General features: G+C 46.8%; 1 protein-coding gene across 1 annotated transcript in view; it reads left to right on the forward strand.

Moving 5' to 3' along the window:
• KSR2 (kinase suppressor of ras 2) overlaps window positions 1–21,295 on the forward strand; it is a gene marked incomplete at both ends in the record, with an annotated part of 400,411 nt that overhangs the window by 286,433 nt on the left and 92,683 nt on the right. The window contains 2 exons of the mRNA XM_081251970.1: window positions 8,146–8,215; window positions 11,174–11,257. Of these exons, the coding sequence (XP_081108096.1) occupies window positions 8,146–8,215; window positions 11,174–11,257 (154 nt within the window). The remainder of the gene's footprint in view (window positions 1–8,145; window positions 8,216–11,173; window positions 11,258–21,295) is intronic.

Below are 21,295 nucleotides of genomic sequence, written 5' to 3' on the forward strand. Positions count from 1 at the left end.
TTATCCCAGGCAGAAACAGTGAGAGGAGAGAGTTAATTTTCCTTTCCCTCTGTCTTCATGAGCTGACATGGATTTCAGCAGTGGCATGTAATCAGAGACGTTGCCTCATCACAGATTATTCTACCAGGAGACGGTGAGAGCTAGAAAGAAAACAGGCTTGGGGTGAGACTGGGATAGGTTAGATCCTTGGCTGGACCGCTTGATGGTTCTACTCTGCCTGGCTCTTCTCTTCTGTAAAATGGACATTGAAACAACACACCTAGGATTAGGTGAGCAGAGGGGTGACACCACGTGGTCATGCACACTTTGGCTTGGAAGCTGCAGGCCATTTGTCCAAGAATTCCCACCATGTAAGTGGCCAAAGTGGGTCTAAAACCCAAGTCTTCTGGCTTCAAAGAAAAAAACCTTTCACAATATATACGTGTATCAAACCATCACATTGTATACTTTAAATATCTTACAATTTTATTTGTCAATTATACCTCAATAAAACTGGGAAAAAAAAAGAAAAAGGGAAAAATTTCTCCACTAATCAGCCAAGGAAATGAGTTACATAGCTCTTAATCAGGGTTGACACACTTTTTCTATAAAGGGCCAGGTAATAATTATACCTGGCTTTGTGGACCTCAATAAAACTGGAAAAAAAAATAAAAGAAAAAGGGAAAAATTTCTCCACTAATTAGCCAAGGAAATGAGTTACACAGCTCTTAATCAGGCGTTGACACACTTTTTCTATAAAGGGCCAGGTAATAATTATACCTGGCTTTGTGGACCACATGTTTCTGTCAGTTACTCAAACTCTGCTATTATAGTGCAGAAGCAGTCACAGACAGTGTGTAAATGAGTGGGTGTGTCTGTGTGCCAATCAGACTTTATTTACGAAAGCAGGTGATGGGCCAGATTTGGCCTGAGGGTCATAGTTTGCCAACCTCTGTTCTAAATCATAGTCCATGGAGAGCTTTGTCAGGTTCTAAATGGTGTGTCAATTCTAGAGGTGGAGTGATGATGACAATGATGAAAACAAGAATAACAAAAATATGTCAGGCACTCAGCTAAGCCCTGTTCCAATTATATTACCCCACTTCATCCTGCTAACAATTCTGTGAGGGAGATATTATGACCCCTTTTTTACAGGAGACAAAAACTGAGACTCACAGAGGTGAAAATGCCCAAGGTCTCATAGCTAGTAAGTGGCTGAGCTGATGCTTGAACACAGGTCTACTACTTCAAAGTCCTACACTCCATGGAGCAACTTGATAACCTTCCCATTCAGAAATGAAGTCTGCTGCTCTGTCTTTAAAATAGGCCTGTGCTGGGCTTCCCTGGTGGCGCAGTGGTTGAGAGTCTGCCTGCTGATGCAGGGGACACGGGTTCGTGCCCCGTTCCGGGAAGATTCCACATGCCAGTGAGCCGTGGCCGTTGAGCCTGTGCGTCCGGAGCCTGTGCTCCGCAACGGGAGAGGCCACAACAGTGAGAGGCCCGTGCACCGCAAAAAAAAAAAAAAAAAAAAAAAGGCCTGTGCTCAAGGCCTTGTAGCTGGTTTGAACCCCACATACATGCCGATTGGTTTGACCCTGATACCTCCATTCCTGCAGTCTTCCTATTTCTAGGCAGGTAACTTCACCATTGCCCTTTGTTTTACCTCAATGCCATGGGGAATCCCTAAGCATCTCCTCTGAAGGGTCTCTTCCACCAAGAGTGAGCAGCACAACCTTTGCTCACCCCCAGCATCTCTTCTGCCTATTTCTTTCCCCAAGACCTGCAACCCAGGCTCACTCATATCTACTACTCACCAGTGCTGAGTTGTTCCCTAGACACCTTCATAGCAATCACAAGCCCGCAGGTGATGAAATTTGGATCTTGAGAAGTGGGTTGTAGTTGTCTCAGGGAGAAAATTATGTCCATCTACACAGAGAAACTCAATTTGGCCCCAAAGCACCATGGTGCTGTAACCTTTAGAGATAGCACATGATTAAAAGACTTCTAGATCTGATGTATTTGAATTGGATAGTAAAGCAAATAGAGTTGTTCCCCGCTATGTGAATAAAACTGTGAACAGCTTTAGTCAAGGACTGGTTGGCACCTTGGATGAATCAGTGGGATTTTAGCTGGTGACTGGCCTGTGGCCGCAGAAGAAAAGTTGGATGCTCTAAGTTTTGTTAATTTCAGGACCCTTGGAGCCTAAAGAATTTGCTGCTTGATTTGCACGCAGCACCGTTGTTAAGTTCTCAGTCTCTCCTGTCCCTGGGCTAGAAGTTGAAGGGTACCTGGACCTTCCATTTCACTTGTGGCATTTCTGAGGATGAGCTCTGGGGTTGGACTGTCCTAGCTCAAACCCCAGCTCTCCCGCCTAAAATGGAGTTAGGAGATTAGATGAAATAACACATCTAAAGCGTTTAGTCCTGCCATATAGTAAGTACTCAGTAAATGTTAGCTGTTATTATTAATAGTACGATGTGCTCAGAGGCCTTTATCTCCATGGAAACATTTAAGGATAGGATAGCTCCTCTTCTAGCCAATAGAGTTTAGAGACTCAGAGACTGCAATAGACGATTTCTTGTGGTCCGTTCCAACTCCAGGACTGCGTGATTTGAACAATAATTTTTACGCTTGTCTCAGAAGGAGACATAGCATAGGAAGGCAGTAGGGTGCGGGGGTGAAAAGCAAGGCTTTAGTTTTATAGGAAGCTGGGGTCAAGTCTCAAATGCACCAAATACTAGCAATAGGACTCTGAACAATTAATTATCCTCATTTTCCTTATCTGTAAACTAGGGATACAACCTTGTAGGCTTGTTTGGATTAAAGGAAGAAACAGCTCCAAGAGGCGAATCCCCCCTTGGAATACGTACAAGAAGTCAGACTGTGCATTGCTCCTGTACCAGCCAGTGGACTGAGTACTCTGGGATATGGGTGTTTTATTGGGGGCTGCAGGTGGGATCATGACATGACAACTCAAGTGAGAAAGCCCTGGCCTGGGAGCTGAATGGCCTTGTAAGGGTCAGGGCTGATGTTTTGGATCCCAGCGGAGGTGGGGAGTTAGAGGAGGGGGTGGGAGTGGGGCCATCCTCTTTTTGTCATAGCCTGGCAGGCTACGACAAATGCGTAAGACCCTGCACAGCCTCCTGCCTCTGCTCTAACGCACTAGATGGTTCCCATTGCCTTAACACAAAGCCCAAAGTCCTGTTTTATTTGCTTCATTGAATGTGTCACATTATGTCTCCCCCTGTAGACTCTAAGCTCAGAAAACTTGACTATCTTGTTTGCCATACCCACCCCCAGTTCCGTACCTGGCACACAGTAGTGCCGTCTCAGCTTCCTATGGCTGCTGTAACGAATAACCGAAACTCAATGGCTTACAAGAAAATACATGTATTATCTTACAGTTCTGGAGGTCAGGAGTCCAAAAACAGTCTCAGGGCTAAAGTTAAGGTGTCTGCAGGGCTGTTTCCTTCTGGAGGCTCCAGGGGAAACTCTGTTCTCTTGCGTTTTCTAGCTTCCAGAGGCTGCTGCATCCCTTGGCACTTGGCCCCTTTCCATCCTCAGAGCCAGCAAACATCACATCTCCTTCTCTGACTCTGTCTGACCCTCCTGCCTCCCTCTTTCACTTATGATTACATCAGCCCTACCTGGCTAATCCGGACTAATCTCTCGTTTCAAGATCCTTAACTCAATCACGTCTGCAAAATCTCTTTTTGCCTGTTAAGTCATATATTTTATGGGGCCCAGGGATTAGGACGTGGACATCTTTGGGGGTGGCGGGTAGGCATATTCAACAGAATGTTTACTGAGTAACTGTATGAATGATAGTAGGAATAAGCAACATACTGTGACATTGCTTTCTGGGCCTCTGAGGCCCTTTTCTGAGCTTAAAAGGGCTGGTTCTCATTGTTTCCTTTGCTTTCCTCAGACAGAGGTAGGAGACACAGACAATACAGGATGGGTTGAACTCCGTGTACCTGGAGAGCAGTCTGGACTAGAAGCATCCAGTTTGTTCCTCTCTGAGGTTCAGATCACCACACAGTCACTTCTTAGCTATAGACAATTGCTTATTGCTTCTAAGCCTCAGTACTCCCATCTGTGAAATGGGGATGAAATTGGCTGTCGTTTATTGAGCCCCAGCTATGTGACCTGAATTTAGAAAACCCAGTCCTGGCCTTTACTTGCTGTGTGACCTTGGGCAAATGGTATAACTTCTCGATTTCCTTGTTGGTGAAGTGGCACCGATGATAACAGCTGATACATCACATGTGCGCACCCATGCAGTGTGTGGATAAAATGAGATAATATATGTAAAGGGCCTATTTGGCAATAGTGCTTGGCACATGGTAATGCTCAACACAAAGCATATTTATTATTTTTCTTATTTCTCATTTTTAAAATTCTTATCATTATTCTTATTTCTTTCTTCCTCTTCTTTTCCCTCCTTTTCCTTTGCTTTATCATCACTCATTTTTATGTGATGTCTCTGTGTTAAATGTTTTCAAGAGTTTTCCCCATGCCTGACTCCTCTGTTAGCCTGAGTTCAAACTCACCAGGTCAGAGCCTGAGTTTTTCATTTTAAAGCTCAACCTACCATGATGCTTTATTAATATTGGTTTCTTCTATTGTGGCTTCTGTTTGATTATCTGGCTACCAAGGTGTCAAAGACCAAGCCTCCTGGTTTCTGCGCTTCTGTTATACAGAGGCACTTTTGAGAGGGCATCAACAGTGGGACCTAAAGGAGGGAAGAAAAGCGCTCCTTCTCTCCAGCCCTCTCCCTTGCCATGCACTGCAAATGAAAATATCTGGGAAGAAATGTCTATTATTCTATCCCTGGAACCAAAGGCACCAGGGATGGTCATAATTCTGACTCCATGTCTGTGTGTCTTGTTATCAGAAAATTAGAATAGAAAAGAAGCTTTTGTTCAGCTATGGAGACATCTTAATAGGCACTTTGATTGTTAACCAGAAGTTTCCATATCAGTTTAATTGCTGTAAGTGCTGTTTGCCTTCTCTGTTGTGATAAGGCCTGAATTTTCAGAGATTTTCCCTTTAAACAGTTTTCCTTTGCTTTAAGGCTTGCATTGGCAAGTTTAATGAAATCCAAACGAAGAAAGTAAAGAGAAGATCTCAGAGTTCAGATCTGCACACCCACGGACGAAGCCCCGTGGAGGTTATTATTGCTGGAGGCTAACGTTGTCGCAGCCGATGAATGTAACTGACGGAATTTGCTCCTTCAACCAGATATTGGGAAATGAAACCAAACTACCAAACTTAATTACATCTACTTTTTCGAGAAGGTGCTGTAATTTCAGAATGAGACCAACTAAGATATGAGTCTGACAGTGAGATGTGCTTATAATAAAAGAGGCTTTGTTCTCTACTGAGTTGAGCTTCAGAAGTACCATCTCAAGATTGCGGGGAGAGGGAGCGGGTGGGGAGATGGCTAGAGAAGTGAAAAACATCTCGATCCGGGTTTCTCAGCCTTGGCACTATTGCCATTTGGGTCTAGTTAGTTCTTTGACATGGGGATCTGTCTTGTGTATTGTAGGATGTTGAGCAGCATCCCTGGTCTCTACACATGAGATGCCAGTCGCGTCCCCACACCACCGCCCCAGTTATTTGGCAGTATCTCCAAACAATGCCAAATGTTCCCCCGGGCAAAAGTGCCCCTGACTGGAGGTGCTGATGTAGGGGCTTTTGGAAGGCTCGCGAACAACTGCAGAGTTACTCCTTGAGGATGTACCAGTGCCCGGCTGTGTGACCTTTAGCTAGTCACTGCACCTCTTTGAGCTCCTGTGTCTACCTTTGTGCAGTGGGAATAATGAGAACCCCGACTGCACAGAGGCAAAGCTTCTGCATATAAACTGCACAGAATTATGCCTACCACATATTGAGTGCTCAGTAAATTCACTGTTTCTATGATAATAATCTCAGATTCAGCAAACATGAGTTACGTACTTACTTTGTCCCAGGTGCTTGCTGTGCTATGAGGCAGTGACGCAAAGATGAAGATGTGGTCCCTGTCCTTGTAGGAGTGGCGAAAATATGGAGACTTGTTGGTACTGCCTTATTCTTCACCCATGGCAGACGTTACTAATCAGTCTCAATGCTCTTTCCTCTTGAGCCTCAGAATCCTTCTCAACACACTTTCCTAGACAGCCACTACTAACATCCCATGCGATGAAACCCCTTTGGCACTCCTCACTTTGTAGATTCCCCATGAGGAGGCTGTGTATCTGAGCTAACCCTTCCTCTCCAGCATAGCCATTCCACCTCTACCCATCCCTGGCACTGGAGAAAGCATTTTAAGGACTTAGCAGGTAGTAGCATCCTTCCTTCTAAATCTGACTTCAGTCCCCTGCTCGCTCGCTCTCTCTCTAAAATTGTTTTTCTTTCTTGTCTTTTTTGCTTCTCTCAGAAGCCAAAACAAGTAATAAAATGGGCTTGGGCTTGATGACGTTTAGTTTTTAGTTAAACTAGAGGAAATTCCACTGGCTCTGATCCTGAGTGATATATCACGCTGTCTCCCTCTTTCTCTGGCCTTTGGCGCTTGGGAAATCATTAGCTCTTCCAGAAATGGTCCCAGCTTTACAAGGGCAGAATTGGGGCTTCTGGAAACAGCTTTCAGATGGCTGTTGACAGTGTCATTAGACAGAAGAGAGGAGTGAATGGGTTGGGGTTAAATGCTCCCTGATCGGTTCAGACATGCCCAGCTCCACAATGAGCGTGCCACTCCATAACAACTGCTGTGAAAAATGAGGCGTGCATTTGCAGCTCTGAGGACAGGGAGCTGGCTCCATCCATCTGGCCTGAGAAATGAAAGCTGGCGTGTGGGTCAGCCACTTCCTTCTTCTCTCCCCTAGCTGGTGGAGGTTTCACAGGCCGCACCGGTTCATTTCTGCTGTTGTTTCACACCTCTCTGGGGCCTGTGAGGTCTGCGAGGAGGGTGATGCGGGCAACCAGGCAGTGGAGTGAAGGTGGGGGCTGGTGCCCAGAGGCCGTGGAAGAAGTCCTGGAACTCAGTCAGTGGTGGAGTGATAGTGTGGGTTGCTGGTATGTAGCCTGAGGCATGAAAGAAAAGACCAGATGGGCATAGGCACCCAGCCTGAAGTCTGTGTGATTTATTGTTTCTTCCTCATTCCCATTCATCCATCAATTTATCCATTCATCTAGCTGTCCATCCATCCATCCATCCACGCACCTACCAATCCATCCATCCGCCTACCCATCTGTCCACCTTGCAACTCATCTGTCCATCTATCCACCTATCCAACCATTCATCCATCCATCCATCTACCCACCTACCATCCACCCACCTCCCCATCTGTCTATCTACTGACTCATCTGTCCATCCATGCACCTATCCAGATATTCATCCATCCATCCGTCCACCCATCCATCCACCCACCTACCCATCCGTCTACCCACTCATCCATCCACTTATTCCAGCATGAGTTTAGGTGGTACATAGTTAGACATATTTTAAATAGTTACTTATACAGAAAGTGATATTGGTTTTCCATATTGAGTTGCTTTGAGAATAAATGTGTTTAAACAAACAAATAAGTCAACCTAAAATATTAAGTAGATAATTTTCTGGGTTGTACAAGGGCATGACAAAAATTAGGAAAGTGATACTTGTATGACTGGCATTTGGAATCTTCTGAGTTAGAACTTTGCATACACAGGCACGTGTTCTAGGTCCCTTAAGCCTGGATTCACAGCTGCTGTGTGGTCTACAAGGTATATGATCTTGAACACATGACTTCCTCTCTCCAAGCCTCAGCTTCCTCACCTGTAAGGTTGGGATGCTAACAATCCTGAACCTTGTTTTGAGGATGTAACGAGCTAAGGCATGTGAGTCACATGGCACATGCCTGGCACACAGTAAGCACTTGGTAAATGGGAGCCATGCTCAGTTTTATTCTTCCCCCAGCTGGTTTTTTTTCCAGGCACTGCCCCACCCGGGGGACCTTACGTGAGTTAAGGTAACACAAGCTAAACCAGTTTTCCATTTGGCTTTGGTTTAGCAAGTGATGGCGGCCAGTATCCTTCCTGAGGCCAGCGAGCCTCCCTCTTCCTTCTGGGGCTTGGTGGGAGCCCACCCCCACTTCTGGTTCTCTGTGTAACAGGGCCTTCTCCTCCTCTCTTCTCTCCCTGCAGACACACTGTCAGTGCCACGCTGGTCCCCACAGATCCCTCGCAGAGACCTCGGCAACTCCATCAAGCACAGGTAGGCTGGATTCCTGGCTGCACGGGGCCCACCTCCCAGCACAGGGAGGGCTGGGGGCTCTGGCCCCAGCGTGGGGAAAGGCTCGGCAGGCTCTTTTGCCCCAGCTCCTATATCACCATGCTCTTCTCTCCTCTGCCAGGCTGAACGTCGATGTGGCAAGGGACTGAGATGTCTGCTTCTTATTCACCTGGCTCATAAAATTAACACCTACTGGTTAAAAGCCAGGGCTTTAGAGTCAGACTGACCTGTGTTCCAATCCCAGCTAGTAAAGCTTTGCAACCTCGAGGAAGTTACTTAACCTCTCTGAGACTCAATTTTCTCATCAGATATTTCTGACTACTCATAGGTGGTCATGAGGATTAAATGAGATAATATATTAAAGTGCTAAGCAAAGGGCCTGGCACATAATAACCACTCAGTAAATGGTATCAATATTAAGACAAATGCTTGTCCTAATTTTGGGTCTCCCAACCCAGAAGACAAGATTGCAGGCTGAAGTCAGAGATGCTCACTTTCTGCTGAAGCATAGGTCAGTCCAGGGCTCCAGCCCTGTTGGGTGCCCGGGACAACCTCTCCAGGAGTACACCTGCCCTTTTTGGGAGGAAGATTTCTATCTACTAAGTCGTCCCTTATGCGAAGTTAACTTTCCACATTTTATCTCATTATCCTCACAATCTGTTCACAAACTCAGTGGGGTAAGTAGCACAAGTGTGGTCATGTCCATTTGACAGATAGGGAAACTGAGGCCCTGAATGATTAAGTGATGAATCTACAAGCTAATTAACCCCAGCATTTTGTGTTCTTTTGACACCTCTGCTGAGAGCTTTCTTTGCACGAGGCCTCTGTGACCAGCAGAGAGCTCACTCATTCATGGTTTCTTTCCACTAGTATTTATAGAGAATATCTGTACCGGGGCTGCAGCACTGAACACGACGTAAGGCTTTCAACCTTGGGGAGCTCGAGGTCTAGTGGAGGGGTAGACGGTTAACAGACCATGACAGTACGGTGGTGGTGGGGATCAGGGCTATAAGGGGGGGGAGGCAATTCCAGGGACAGACACGTCACCATAACCCGGGGTGAGGCAGGAATGAGCACATTCTCCCGGAATGGCATCTCGTCAACAGTTTTTGAAAGAAATATGTTGACAGGATAGTTGTTAAGACTCAAATGAGAAAACGGTGGAGGAAGCCGTGAGAAATACACAATAGACACATCAGTGGTCAGGCGGTGAGATGCAGAGGGAAAGGCATCAAAAAGAAGGGCCTTTTTTTGTTTGCTTACAGGCTGCTCCCTGGCTCAGCTTCACCTCTGGATTGGCCACACCCCTAGCTCAGCTCCACCCCTGGATTGGCCACACCCCTGGATTGGCTCCACCCAATTGGCCACACCCATGGCTCAGCCATGACACCAGACTCTAGCACCCTAATGTTAGACCTGGTGGTACCTCAGATTCAAATGCTGATGCCAAGAGGAGGAAAATGATCTGATGATCTTGGGCTTCAGGAACATCTTAGAGGAGCTGGCACTTGGGATGCTTTGTTACTCTCCAGTCTCACCCTGTGTTTCTCCCTGGGCTCCATGCCAGGATGGAAAGACCTAGACTCATCCCAGCCTTGGTGAAAAAATGAAATTAAAATCCCATACCATCCGCTGTCCTCAGAGTCACCTCAGCCACAGCTTGGAAGAGGGATTGCTGATCCCAGGGATGGGAGAGGGCTGGAAAGGAGAAGGAACTCCCACCGGCCACTCACACTCTTGATTCCCACGCTGCTGGCTGGTGGATGAAACACGAGTCTGTTTGCCATTCCCCAGAGCTGACAAATCCTGCAAAATAGATCCTGCCACACTTGCTCATCCTGCTAAAGGGGCAGAAAGGGACTTAACCAACCCCCAGTCCAAAACTGGAAAGGGAGTTTTCTTGGCCACAAGAGTGTCTCTTCAGAATATTGCTATTTGCTTAGTTATGGAGGCTTTGGGCTGCATTCTGTTGGAAGAGTGACTGACCTAAATCAGGCAAGATGGTACAGCAGAGGGATACAGGCTGGCCCTCAAAATTCTTAAGCACCAGGTTACATAATCGCTTCCGATTTTCATTTTGACACTGTGAGGCAGTGGAGATTAGCTACAACTCCTGCGGAAGGTGACAAAAATTGAAAATGAAAATTAACTCTGACCTGGCAACCTTCAATACTTTTCTTGGGGCCAGCCCTGCTGCTGCCTGGTATCTCTTGAAGAGGAAAGCACCCTGGTGGCAGCAGGGGGCCCCAGAAGTTAATCAAATGCATCTCTGTTCCCACTGGTTCCTGGCTGTATATCAGAAACCTCTACACTCACTGCCTTATGTTTGCAGCAAGTGGCGGTGGCTGGGGAGCGAGGTGGGCTGATGTCCAAAATGGCTTTCCCTTTAGGGTCCTCTTCTCTGCTACTAACGTTTGCAGTCTCCACTTTTGGGGGGATCACCCCTTCTTGAAGCTCCCCAGGCGATGTAACTAGCAGTGATGGGGAATAGACCGCCGGGGGGCCCCACCTGGCTTTGTGGTTCTCTGAGGGCAGTTCTAGCCCTATCCATCTATCTCCAATCTGAACTTGGCACATGGTAGACCTCCAGGCAGGCGATGTTTGTTGAACGACTAAATGACTGTTATGAGTGTTTGGGTAACAGTACAGTCACAACCCAATTCAGTGAGTGCTTTCTGTTTACAAGACACTATGTAAAGCCCTTGCACTGTGCATGACCTTGTTCAATCCTCTGAACAACCTATGAGGTCAGTACTGTTATTATTCCCACTTTACAGATAAAGAGACTGAAGTTTAAGCAACTCGATGAAGTCACTTATCTCTGAAGAAGTGGGACTGGAATCCAGGGCCCATGTTCTTATCCTGTCAGTGGTCATCCTTCTAGAGATAGGTCAGTCACCATCACCTTGGCCTTGAACACTTTCTGTCTCTTTCCCGCAGGTTTTCCACGAAGTACTGGATGTCTCAGACATGCACAGTCTGTGGGAAGGGGATGCTTTTTGGCCTCAAGTGTAAAAACTGCAAGTAAGTGGCTGTTCCTGGAAGCACCTTTTCATGGTGCCTGATGTCAGCAGGAGCCATCCTGGGCTCTGAAATAGCTTATGGGATTTTGGTTTCTTGGCTCTCAGGAGAGCTGCTTCTCTGTTTTTTCAGAAATAGGTCTTAAATCAACCTCTACACAGGGGTAAAGGGTCAAGGAGAGAGCTTATGAATAAGAACCAGAGCTGAGGGTGATGCTGGAAACGCATAGTGCTGTCTGCAGAGGCACAGTGGGAACTTGCATTTTCATAGCATCTGAAATCAGGGGTTGGCAAACTTTTTCTCTAGTTGACCAGATAGTAAATATTTCAGGCTTTGTGGGCCAACGGGTCCCTGTTACAACCGCTCAGCTCTGCTGTGTTGCTCAAAAGCGGCCATAGACGATATATAAACAAGTAAGTGTGACAAATTTATTTATTCCAGTAAAGCCTTTTGTACAAAAATATGCCGTGGCTGGCTTTGGCCACTGAGCCATGGTTTGCTGATCCCTGAGTTAGAGTTTGCAAAGGACTTTTGTCCTTTATTTTTTCTTCTTGTGGTGCCTCTCTGTGGGGGGCGGGCGGTGGTTCTGATTCTTCCCATTTTACAGATGTGAAAGCTGACTCCCAGCAAGGATAAACCTGAGGTCACACAGCTAAGAAGTGGCAGTCAGAACTTGAACCCTGACCCCTGAACTCCTGTCCTTCCTGTGGCATCATGTTGGTCTTGAGTTCTGGTTGGAAGACCAGACCATACAAGCCCCTGCCTTCCCCTGCTTCCACGCACCCATCCCGGGTCCTGGCTGGCAACAGATAGGGACGCAGGAAAGACTGCAATGCCCAGCGTGGGCCCTGGAGTCAGACTGAGATGGGTTTACATCCTGGTCCCGCCACTGTCTAGCTCAGTGACATTGGGCGAGTCGCCCCACATTTCTGTTGCTAGTATTTTCATCTGCATGAAAGGAATAATCATCACACCTGCCCAATGTGACAGTGAGCATTGAATAAATCAGCACCAAAGGACATAGCCCAATGCCAGGCTTAGGGTTTTGTCCTCTGTCAAAGGTCACAAATGCCTTTCTGTCTGGCCTTCCTCTTTCCTTCTGTAAACTTGTATTAAATACCTGCTTTGGTCCAATTACTGTAAACTAGTCAATAACATTCAGCTGTATCTAAGGGTTACAAATGAGTGTGCATCTGATCGCCTTACAGGAGCCACTAAGTTGAAAAGTAGGAACCCTTCTTTCTCCTCTAGACTTCCTCTTCCTTGTCCAGTCCAGGCTGGGAACTCACCTGGGTTCCTTCCGGCCTCCCCACATCCCTGCCCCCCCGTGAAGGAGTTCTTACTCTTCCCCCAGCCTGGATGTCTCAGTCATAAGGTGAGGCTGAGTGCCTTTCCCTCCTGGAGTTGTGGGGCGGATTAATGAATTCCAGCCTCTAAGGAGCCTTAAGCTCCATGGCACAAGGGAAGGAGATGGGGGCAGTAACTACCAAGCATTAGTGTTTGGAGGCCCACATCCCCACCTTGGTCCTTTATAGACCCAGCTCTCAGGTGAGTACCCAGGATGGCGGCCCCTGGTCTTTCTGACTTTGAGACGCACTAAGCCAGGTCCTCGGGTCCAACTCGAAGTTCTGTCTGATTTCCCCCGTACACTAGCTGCTCTGGGCCATGTCTTATCTGTGTGTAGTCACTTCCTGTTCTCAGGGGAAACGGCAGCTTTCACATCTTCACACCTGCCGAGTGGAGGCTTTGAAGTCAGGTAATTAGGTGACGGGGATGCAGCCAGGGGTCGGCAAGGCTGAATACTCCCTGAGCCATTTCAATTTTCAGCGCTAGAGGCAGAAGTATGAGATAGCCTCCACTCATGCCGTCTCAGTTCTAGAAGTAATGAGCAGAGGCTCAGACCCTGCCAAGGGTTGGGGGAGGGACGGGGACCTGGGGGAGGGAGGTGGGTGCCAGAAGCAGAGGCTTTAAAGCAGCCAGAACTGAGCTGGAGTCCCACCTGCATTGCCAGACTCCCTGTGTGACCTTGAGCAAGGGACTGTCATCCCAGGGCTCAGTTTCCTTACCTGCAAAGTGGGCGTGATATTAGCACCTCCTGCCACAGGGCAGTTGGAAGGAACGGGTGAAATGTCCTTGCCCCAGATGACAATGTTTTATCAAAAGTCCTCCTCACTCCACCTTGTGCAGATATAGCTCCTGGAACTCCAAGAGGCAGGATTCAAACGAAGCCATGGTCGGAAGGAACAACTGATCTTTCCAATTTGCCTCAGCCCTTAGGGTTGAGGCACGAAAGGTGAAAGCAGGGTCTGTAACAGCTACAGAGTTCTGGGTTGCTTCAGGAACTTTGACGTCGTACTTGTGTGATGGCAGTGGAGTTTAGCGCTCTCTCTAGTATGTAACTAGGAGCATGCATTACTGATATCACCAGCTGAAGTTTGACCTTACTCTTCCATGAATGAAATTCTGTGGTTTTTGCATTAATTATAGTGAGGATGGATGGCTGTTTATATGTGTTTTCAAAGGTTGGCAGAATTTTGAGTGGAAGGGTTGGATGCAGGACAGAAAAGGGTAACACACAGACCCCATTGTCAAGGAGTTTAGGGGAAGACACACCTATAGAGAAATGAATTTTGGTGAAACTGAAGTACATGCATGAGAGCAGCAACAGGTGAAATTCCAGAGGGCAGCGCCGAGAATGGGGAGGGAGCTTCTTAAAAAAAATGGGCAGAAATCTGTGTTCATTTACTTGACTAATGTTTATTGAGCACGTACTATGCACCAGGCACAGTTCTAGGCACAGGGGAAATAACAGTGAATGAAACAGACAAAATCCCTGCCCTCATGGAACTTACATGCTGGTGAGAGATGGAGATGGGGAAGGCCAGACGGTAAACAAAGTAAATTAGTTAAATAGGTCATCTGTTCGGATGATGCTCAAGTGCTGAGGAGAAGAACAAAGCAGAGAAGGGAGATAGGAAGAGTCAGGGAAGGGGCTGCAATTTTAATTAAAATGCTCAGAGAAGGTCTTATACCTGAGTGGGAACTTTGGGAAAAAAGTGGTATGTGATGTGGGTCATTTCCTGTTTTCCTAAAGCATTTCCAGAGGCTTGGGTTTGAGCCTATCCCAAAGGCAATGGTTCTTTCCCACCCGCCCCCCCCTCTTTTTAAACCCAGAGCAATTCTGGTTGTGTTATGGCCAGAAACGCCCTGGCTTAGACCCATTGCTACTCCAAGTGTGGCCCCTGGTCCTGCAGCATCAGCATCACCTGGGAGCTGATCAGAAATGCAGATTCTCAGGCCCCACCCCAGACCGGCCGCATCCAAATCTGCATTTTCAGATTGTCCTGGTGATTCTTGTGCACATTAACTTTGAGAAGCACTGCTCTCGTGAGCTCCAAATTCCCCTGTGGAACTTATTTTATTTTTCTAGATTATGGGTCTCAAAACTTGAGTGTGTATCACAATCCCCTGGAAGGTTTATTAAAACATAGCTTCCTGGACCTATGCCCTGGAGTCTCCAATTCAGCGGGTCTGAGGTGGGTCCCCAGAATTTGCATCTCTAACAAGTTCCCAGGTGATGCCGTTGCTTCTGGTCTTGGGACCACAATTTGAGAACCACCGCTCTATATAAAAGCAGGAGTTTGACAAAATCCAATTTTATTTTCCAACCTGACATTTCTTTTTTTTGAAGGTTGGTCCATCTTTGCTGATTAGTTTTCAGTCTCTTCTGCTGTTAACATCCCTTGGCCTCACTCTATAGACATGAGTCTTGTTCATCCTGGTTTCTCCAGTAAATTCATCCAGTAAATATTTGTGTGCTGAGTCAAAATGACAAGGTATGATTAGGAACCCAGGCTGTAGGTCAGACACACACACCTATATTTGAATCCTGACTCTGCCACTAACTGTGTAATCACTTCTGAGGCTCAATTTCTTCCTCTATAGAAAGAAGAAAATAATATCTACCTTACTAGATTCTTTTAAAAAAAAAAACAACTGAGATAAATAAGGGAAAATGCTTAGCCTGGTATGTGACCCATTATAAGAGCTTAATAAATGAAAGCTAATACTGTAATTAGCATTATGAATTAATTTGGGGGTAGCCCTCCACCCCGGAAGCCAGGATACTTCCAAATATCTAACCCTTTGCCTCCTGCTTTGGTTCAATGCCCACTTCCTCCAGAATTGTCATCACCTGTCTTGTCGGCATTCTGAATAGAGAGATTAATGAACTAATAGGAAATTATGCTCAGAAAGCAATTTGCAGTTATCTAAAATGAGGCATTTTCATGTAATAGGTTCATGAGCATGGAATGGAGTTTAGTTCTAAGTGGTCGGATGTCAGCACAATCCACATACTGTCTGATAGCTGTGGATTCAGCTGGCTGAAGTTTGCTTTTGCAGTAAGATGCTGATGCATTTCCCTGGTTCAGTCATGCCTTGTCTGCATCCTTCCCCCTTCTCAGAGTCCTTCTACAGAAGGACCTTTCTGCAGAGCCGAGGTCTGTCTCCTTGGAAACCTCTCCACCTCTATCTGCATCTCTGGCAGGAAAACTGGCAGCAGTGGTGACTTGGGTGGCTTGTGTTCTAGAAGACTTTGAACCAAGGTGGGTTTTTTTTTTTTTTTTTTTTCCTGCACAGGCTGGAGAGTAGAAGGGAGGAGACATCCAAAACCACCAATGGAGAAGTAGCCCAGACTCTGGCCCAGACTCTACGGATAGGGCCTAGAAATCTGCATTTTAACCAAACTCTCAGAGAATTCCTATTTGCACATATGCATGAGTGTTCTGGGCTGGGGAAATAGCATGGGCAAAGGCTTGGATCAGGGCTGAGAAGAGTTTGAGCACGTTTTGCAGGCGGGGCCCGGGGTCGAGAGGAGACTGGCTCTGCTGTGCAGCCGTGGCCCTGGCCTTACTGCTGTGCCTCCTGCTGGTGCTTCTTGAGGCTCCGGGCTGCAGGTGGGCACCGCTCACCGCGCATCCAGCCGCAGTCCGGGCAAAGCAGTCTTGGGCTCTGGAGCTCTCATCATGCTGGACCAGCTTGCCAGCCAGGATGAGGCCTGGTGGGGGCGGGGGGAGGAGAATGTGGTGTCAGGGTGGCCTTTCCTCTGGGTGGTGGAGTGGAGGGCAGAAGCCAGGAGACTGATGTTCTCTGAGTCACCTGCTCTCAGGGCCTGAGATGGGAAGGGTTTGGGTATCAGCATACCTTGCAGATGTTTAAGACTCGTTTGCCTCTAGGACCACAGAGTACTCACTCCTGTGTTTTGAAGATAAGGTGATAAAATCAGTGGCTGCTGAGCACAGCCCTGGCTCACCCACGTGTGTCTTGATGTCCTGCTCACAGCACCAGTGACCTCACTTAGGGACGCCGATGCTGACACCTGAGACCTTCTCTTGCCCTTGGGTGATTGCAGCTCCTCCCCCACGTGGCTCACAGCCAGGGCCTACCTGGTGCAAGTGTGCAAAAGGCCAGCTTCCTCGCCTCAAGGCAGACAGACTCTGTGGTCCAGTTCACACTCCAGAGTCCCCTGCGGGATGAGGCTGAGACTGTAGTCACCTGCAGCCACATCCTTGCTTAGCTCCTCCCCCATTTCCTGTCCTGTTGAGGAACATCCTGGGGACTCCCTCCATAAACCACCTGCCAGATTACCCGTCTCAGGATCTGCTTCTAGGGAACTCAGCTTAGGACAGTAAAGCAACAGCAAGATCCAGACGCTGGAGCTAGAGAGAGCAGGTCCTGGCTCTGCCGCTTCCTAGCTGTGTGACTCTGGGAGAGTTTCTAAACCTGTCTGATGTCAAATGAGGCTAGTATGTGCATTTGATGTGTTAAGACATGTGAGTGCCCCAGTCACCTTAATGATTTGGGGATTCCTTCAAATCAGAATCTTTAAGTTGTTCAGCACTTATTTCATTGCAGAAGTGGCTCCTCTATTAATACAAAGTATAAAAAGAAACAGACTCACCGAATCACCTCTATGGGTTTAAGCAAGGTCAAAGTCCTGGAAAAGTCAGCCCATTTCCTACTTTTGTGTAGTTCTTGTTCTCCATTTTTCTTTGGGGATTTTCAGAACCAGCCAACTTCTTGTTAAAGGGTTTATATCAGGGTTTCTCAACCTTGGCACTACTGACGTTCTGCGCTAGGTAATTCTTTGTGGTGAGGGCTGTCCTGTGCATTGAGGATGTTTAGCACCGTTGTTTCCACCCCCCCAACTCCATCCTCAGTTGTGACAATCAGAAATCTCCAGACATTTTGCCAAATGTCCCCTGGGGTGGCAGGCAAAATTGCCCTTGGAGGAGAACCACTGTTTTATATCATAAATCCTTCACTTCCAACCAATGGGACTGTGTATCCATTATTCAGTTTTTTGCTTTTTTTTTCCTTTTTTGCGGTACGCAGGCCTCTCACTGTTGTGGCCTCTCCCATTGCGGAGCACAGGCTCCGGACGCGCAGGCTCAACGGCCATGGCTCACGGGCCCAGCTGCTCCGCGGCATGTGGGATCTTCCCGGACCGGGACACGAACCCGTGTCCCTGCATCGGCAGGCGGACTCTCAACCACTGCGCCACCAGGGAAGCCCCATTATTCAGTTTTTGAGTGCCAGCATTAGAGTGTCGTTACTAAAATATTCAGTAGAGTGATCAAACAGCTTGGTTTGCTTGGGACTGGGTTGAGCACTGGAAGTCCCGTGTCCCAGGTGATCCAGGTTGGTCGAGGCAGGTCTATGCTAGTAGAAACATTTCACATGCTCCAGTTAAGGTCCCTGCCCACGTCTGTAGGTGTGAGACCCATAATCATTTCCCTAGAAAGGTAAAGAGTGATGTTCGGAAACTAGCACGAGATTTCCAATTTATTCCGGTGGTGTTTCAATGCACTTTCCACAGGTCCCCTCTTCTCCTGCCCGCAGTAGCCTGGCTAGACATGCTTGTACTTAATTCTTTTCACATACACAGTCACTTTGCTAATTTCCACGCACTTCTTTATCTGGTTTTGCTCTGTTACTGGGTCTTTTCACTTGGATTTCACATACTCTTTGGTTCCCTTCTTGCCCTGCGTGTCCTTCTAGCCCATGTTCTTACATCAAAATACAATGTTTTATCTGAAATTTTCCTGTGTTTGCAAAATGACTTCAGCCACAGGTGACAAGGAGACAAAAGCATGAAGTAAGCCATGGTTGGTTTGAGCCACTGGGTGCCCTAATTTTCCCAGCTCTTAAAAAGGGGGGAAATGATGAGCTGGTGTTGCAGCTGCCGCAGAGTTCCTGGAGGAGGCTTCAGGAATTTGTACAACGGGCAGGATATTGGCAGGATATAATTATGAGCATGCATCTCAGAGATCACCAGCTTGAAGCCCAAACTTATTCTTCCATTAATAGAAACACTTCAGTTTTTGCAATAATCGTCATGGGAATTAATGGTCCCTTATATGTGTTTTTACCTATTATAGTTGGGTCCAGTTACAGTGGTATGTGAGGGAGGGTTATAATTCTCCTGAGGCTGAGGTGCGGATTGGATATGAGGAGGAGGAGGATGCTGATCCCATGTATTGAGGGCTTACTGAGTGCCAGACATTTTGCAAAGTACTTTACATGCACAAGCTTATTTAATTCTTACAACAACCAGGGAAGATAGGGTCTATTATTATCCCCATTTTACAGATGAGAAAACAGAGGCCTTCAGGAGTAAATAGTTGGCCCAGAGTCTCACTGCAGGTGGATCCACTCCTCAAACCCACTGATCCCTCTGATTCAAGGTCCCAGAGCCTTAACCACTTTGCATGGGCAAAGGACCAGCCACACACAGTTGCCAGCCCCCACTCTGCTTCTCCTTGAACCAGACAAGCAGAACAGAAGATGAGCATCTGATCTCAACCTGACCCTGGACCAGAGTTGTCAGTCTTTTCCTCCCCTGCCTGCTACCCTCTCCCATCATTCCTTCTTGAATTGAAAGATGACAAATGGGTCTCTGTGATGAACACCCTCAGGTGCTGGGAACCCAGCGGACCCTGTGGTCATGCTCTCCTCTCTCGGGGAAGCTGAGGGGGTCAGGGAAGGCATCACCAACAGGTAATAAATCTACGGCTTCCTTACAGTATCATCTTGTGGAGAGACCAGTGCCGGGGTTTTCCTGATTATGTTTGATTATGTTGCTAGAGCGTTCAGTCTCTATATGTTAATACTCCCCATCTCCCTTGCTCATTTCTGCTGTTGCCTTTTTCTTTCTAACCCAGTTGTAGGCCAAAGAGCTCAACCCCACTGAGCTGTCGGCAGTGAGGGAAGGGGTGTTTTTTGAGATTCTTCACTGAGAGCATATGGAGACATTTCTAGAAGCACAGGCTCAAATGAGAGACCCCAGGGGCGTCAAAACTGCTCGGTTGGGGCACTCATTCAGACAAGCCCACTGCGAAGCGGGTAATGATTTTGTTTAGTGATTTTGCAAGAAGGTTTAAGGAGCACTTAATGCAGTGATGTGGGAAAAGGCACGCAGAGGCAGGGTGCGGGACGGATAACCTAAGAGGGGAGCTTGCTGCCCTGTGATTGTATCTGCTGCCAGAGGGGGGTCTTTCCAAGATGCTTATCCAGCCTTCACCTCCCTGTTTAAAACCCTTCCTTAGTTCCCCCTGGCTCTCAGGATAAAATCCAGTCTCCCAAGGAGACCCTGCACTATCCTTGTTTACCTCTCCTTCCTCCTCCCTCACCACCTCCCTCCTTATGCCTGGAGCTCCAGCTTCTCTGAGCCATCAGCAGGAGACATGCCCACCCACGGAGGCTTCTTTGCACCTTAGTGCTTTAGCCTACATCTTCCTTGCACAACTCTGCTAGCTCCCCAGGCTCAGCTCAGTTATCACTTTCTCCAGGAAGCCCTCCCTGATTCCCCTCAGTTCCAAGTGCCATACCCCCCCTTCACGATCATTCCATATAACATACCACATTGTGTTTGTCTATTTACTTGCGTGTCTCTCCAACCAGACTTTAAACTATTTGAGGGTAGGGCTGTGTCTGCTTTGTTCACTGTTTATACATCCAGGGCGAGCACCATGCCTGGCACATAGCAAGTACTCAGGAAATACTAGTTGGTGGAATAGATCTCAAAAGAAGCCTCTGGAGGGAAAGTGGCTCTTCCAAACCCAAGACTCTGGAAACCTGGTTCCAATCCTAATGGGATCATTTCTAGGAGGCAATTTTTTTTGGTATGATTTTTATTTTTCAATTTGTTAATATGGTGTATCACATTGATTGATTTGCGTATATTAAAGTATCCTTGCATTCCTGGGATAAACCTCACTTGATCATGGTGTATGATCCTTTTCATGTGCTGCTGGATTCTGTTTGCTAGTATTTTGTTGAGGATTTTTGCCTCTGTGTTCATCAGTGATATTGGCCTGTAGTTTTCTTTCTTTGTGACATCTTTGTCTGGTTTTGGTATCAGGGTGATGGTGGTTTTGGAGAATGAGTTTGGGAGTGTTCCTCCCTCTGCTACATTTTGGAAGAGTTTGAGAAGGATAGGTGTTAGCTCTTCTCTAAATATTTGATAGAATTCACCTCTGAAGCCATCCGGTCCTGGGCTTTTGTTTGTTGGAAGATTTTTAATCACAGTTTCAATTTCAGTGCTTGTGATTGGTCTGTTCATATTTTCTATTTCTTCCTGGTTCAGTCTCGGAAGGTTGTGCTTTTCTAAGAATTTGTCCATTTCTTCCAGGTTGTCCATTTTAGTGGCATATAATTGCTTGTAGTAATCTCTCATGATCTTTTGTATCTCTGCAGTGTCAGTTGTTACTTCTCCTTTATCATTTCTAATTCTGTTGATCTGAGTCTTCTCCCTTTTTTTCTTGATGAGTCTGGCTAATCATTTATCAATTTTGTTTATCTTCTCAAAGAACCAGCTTTTAGTTTTATTGATCTTTGCTATTGTTTCCTTCATTTCTTTTTAATTTATTTCTGATCTGATCTTTATGATTTCTTTCCTTCTGCTAACTTTGGGTTTTTTTGGTTCTTCTTTCTCTAATTGCTTTAGGTGTAAGGTTAGGTTGTTTATTTGAGATGTTT

Source organism: Mesoplodon bidens, assembly GCF_964165515.1.
Source record: "Mesoplodon bidens genome assembly, chromosome: 13".
Lineage (NCBI taxonomy): Eukaryota > Metazoa > Chordata > Mammalia > Artiodactyla > Ziphiidae > Mesoplodon > Mesoplodon bidens.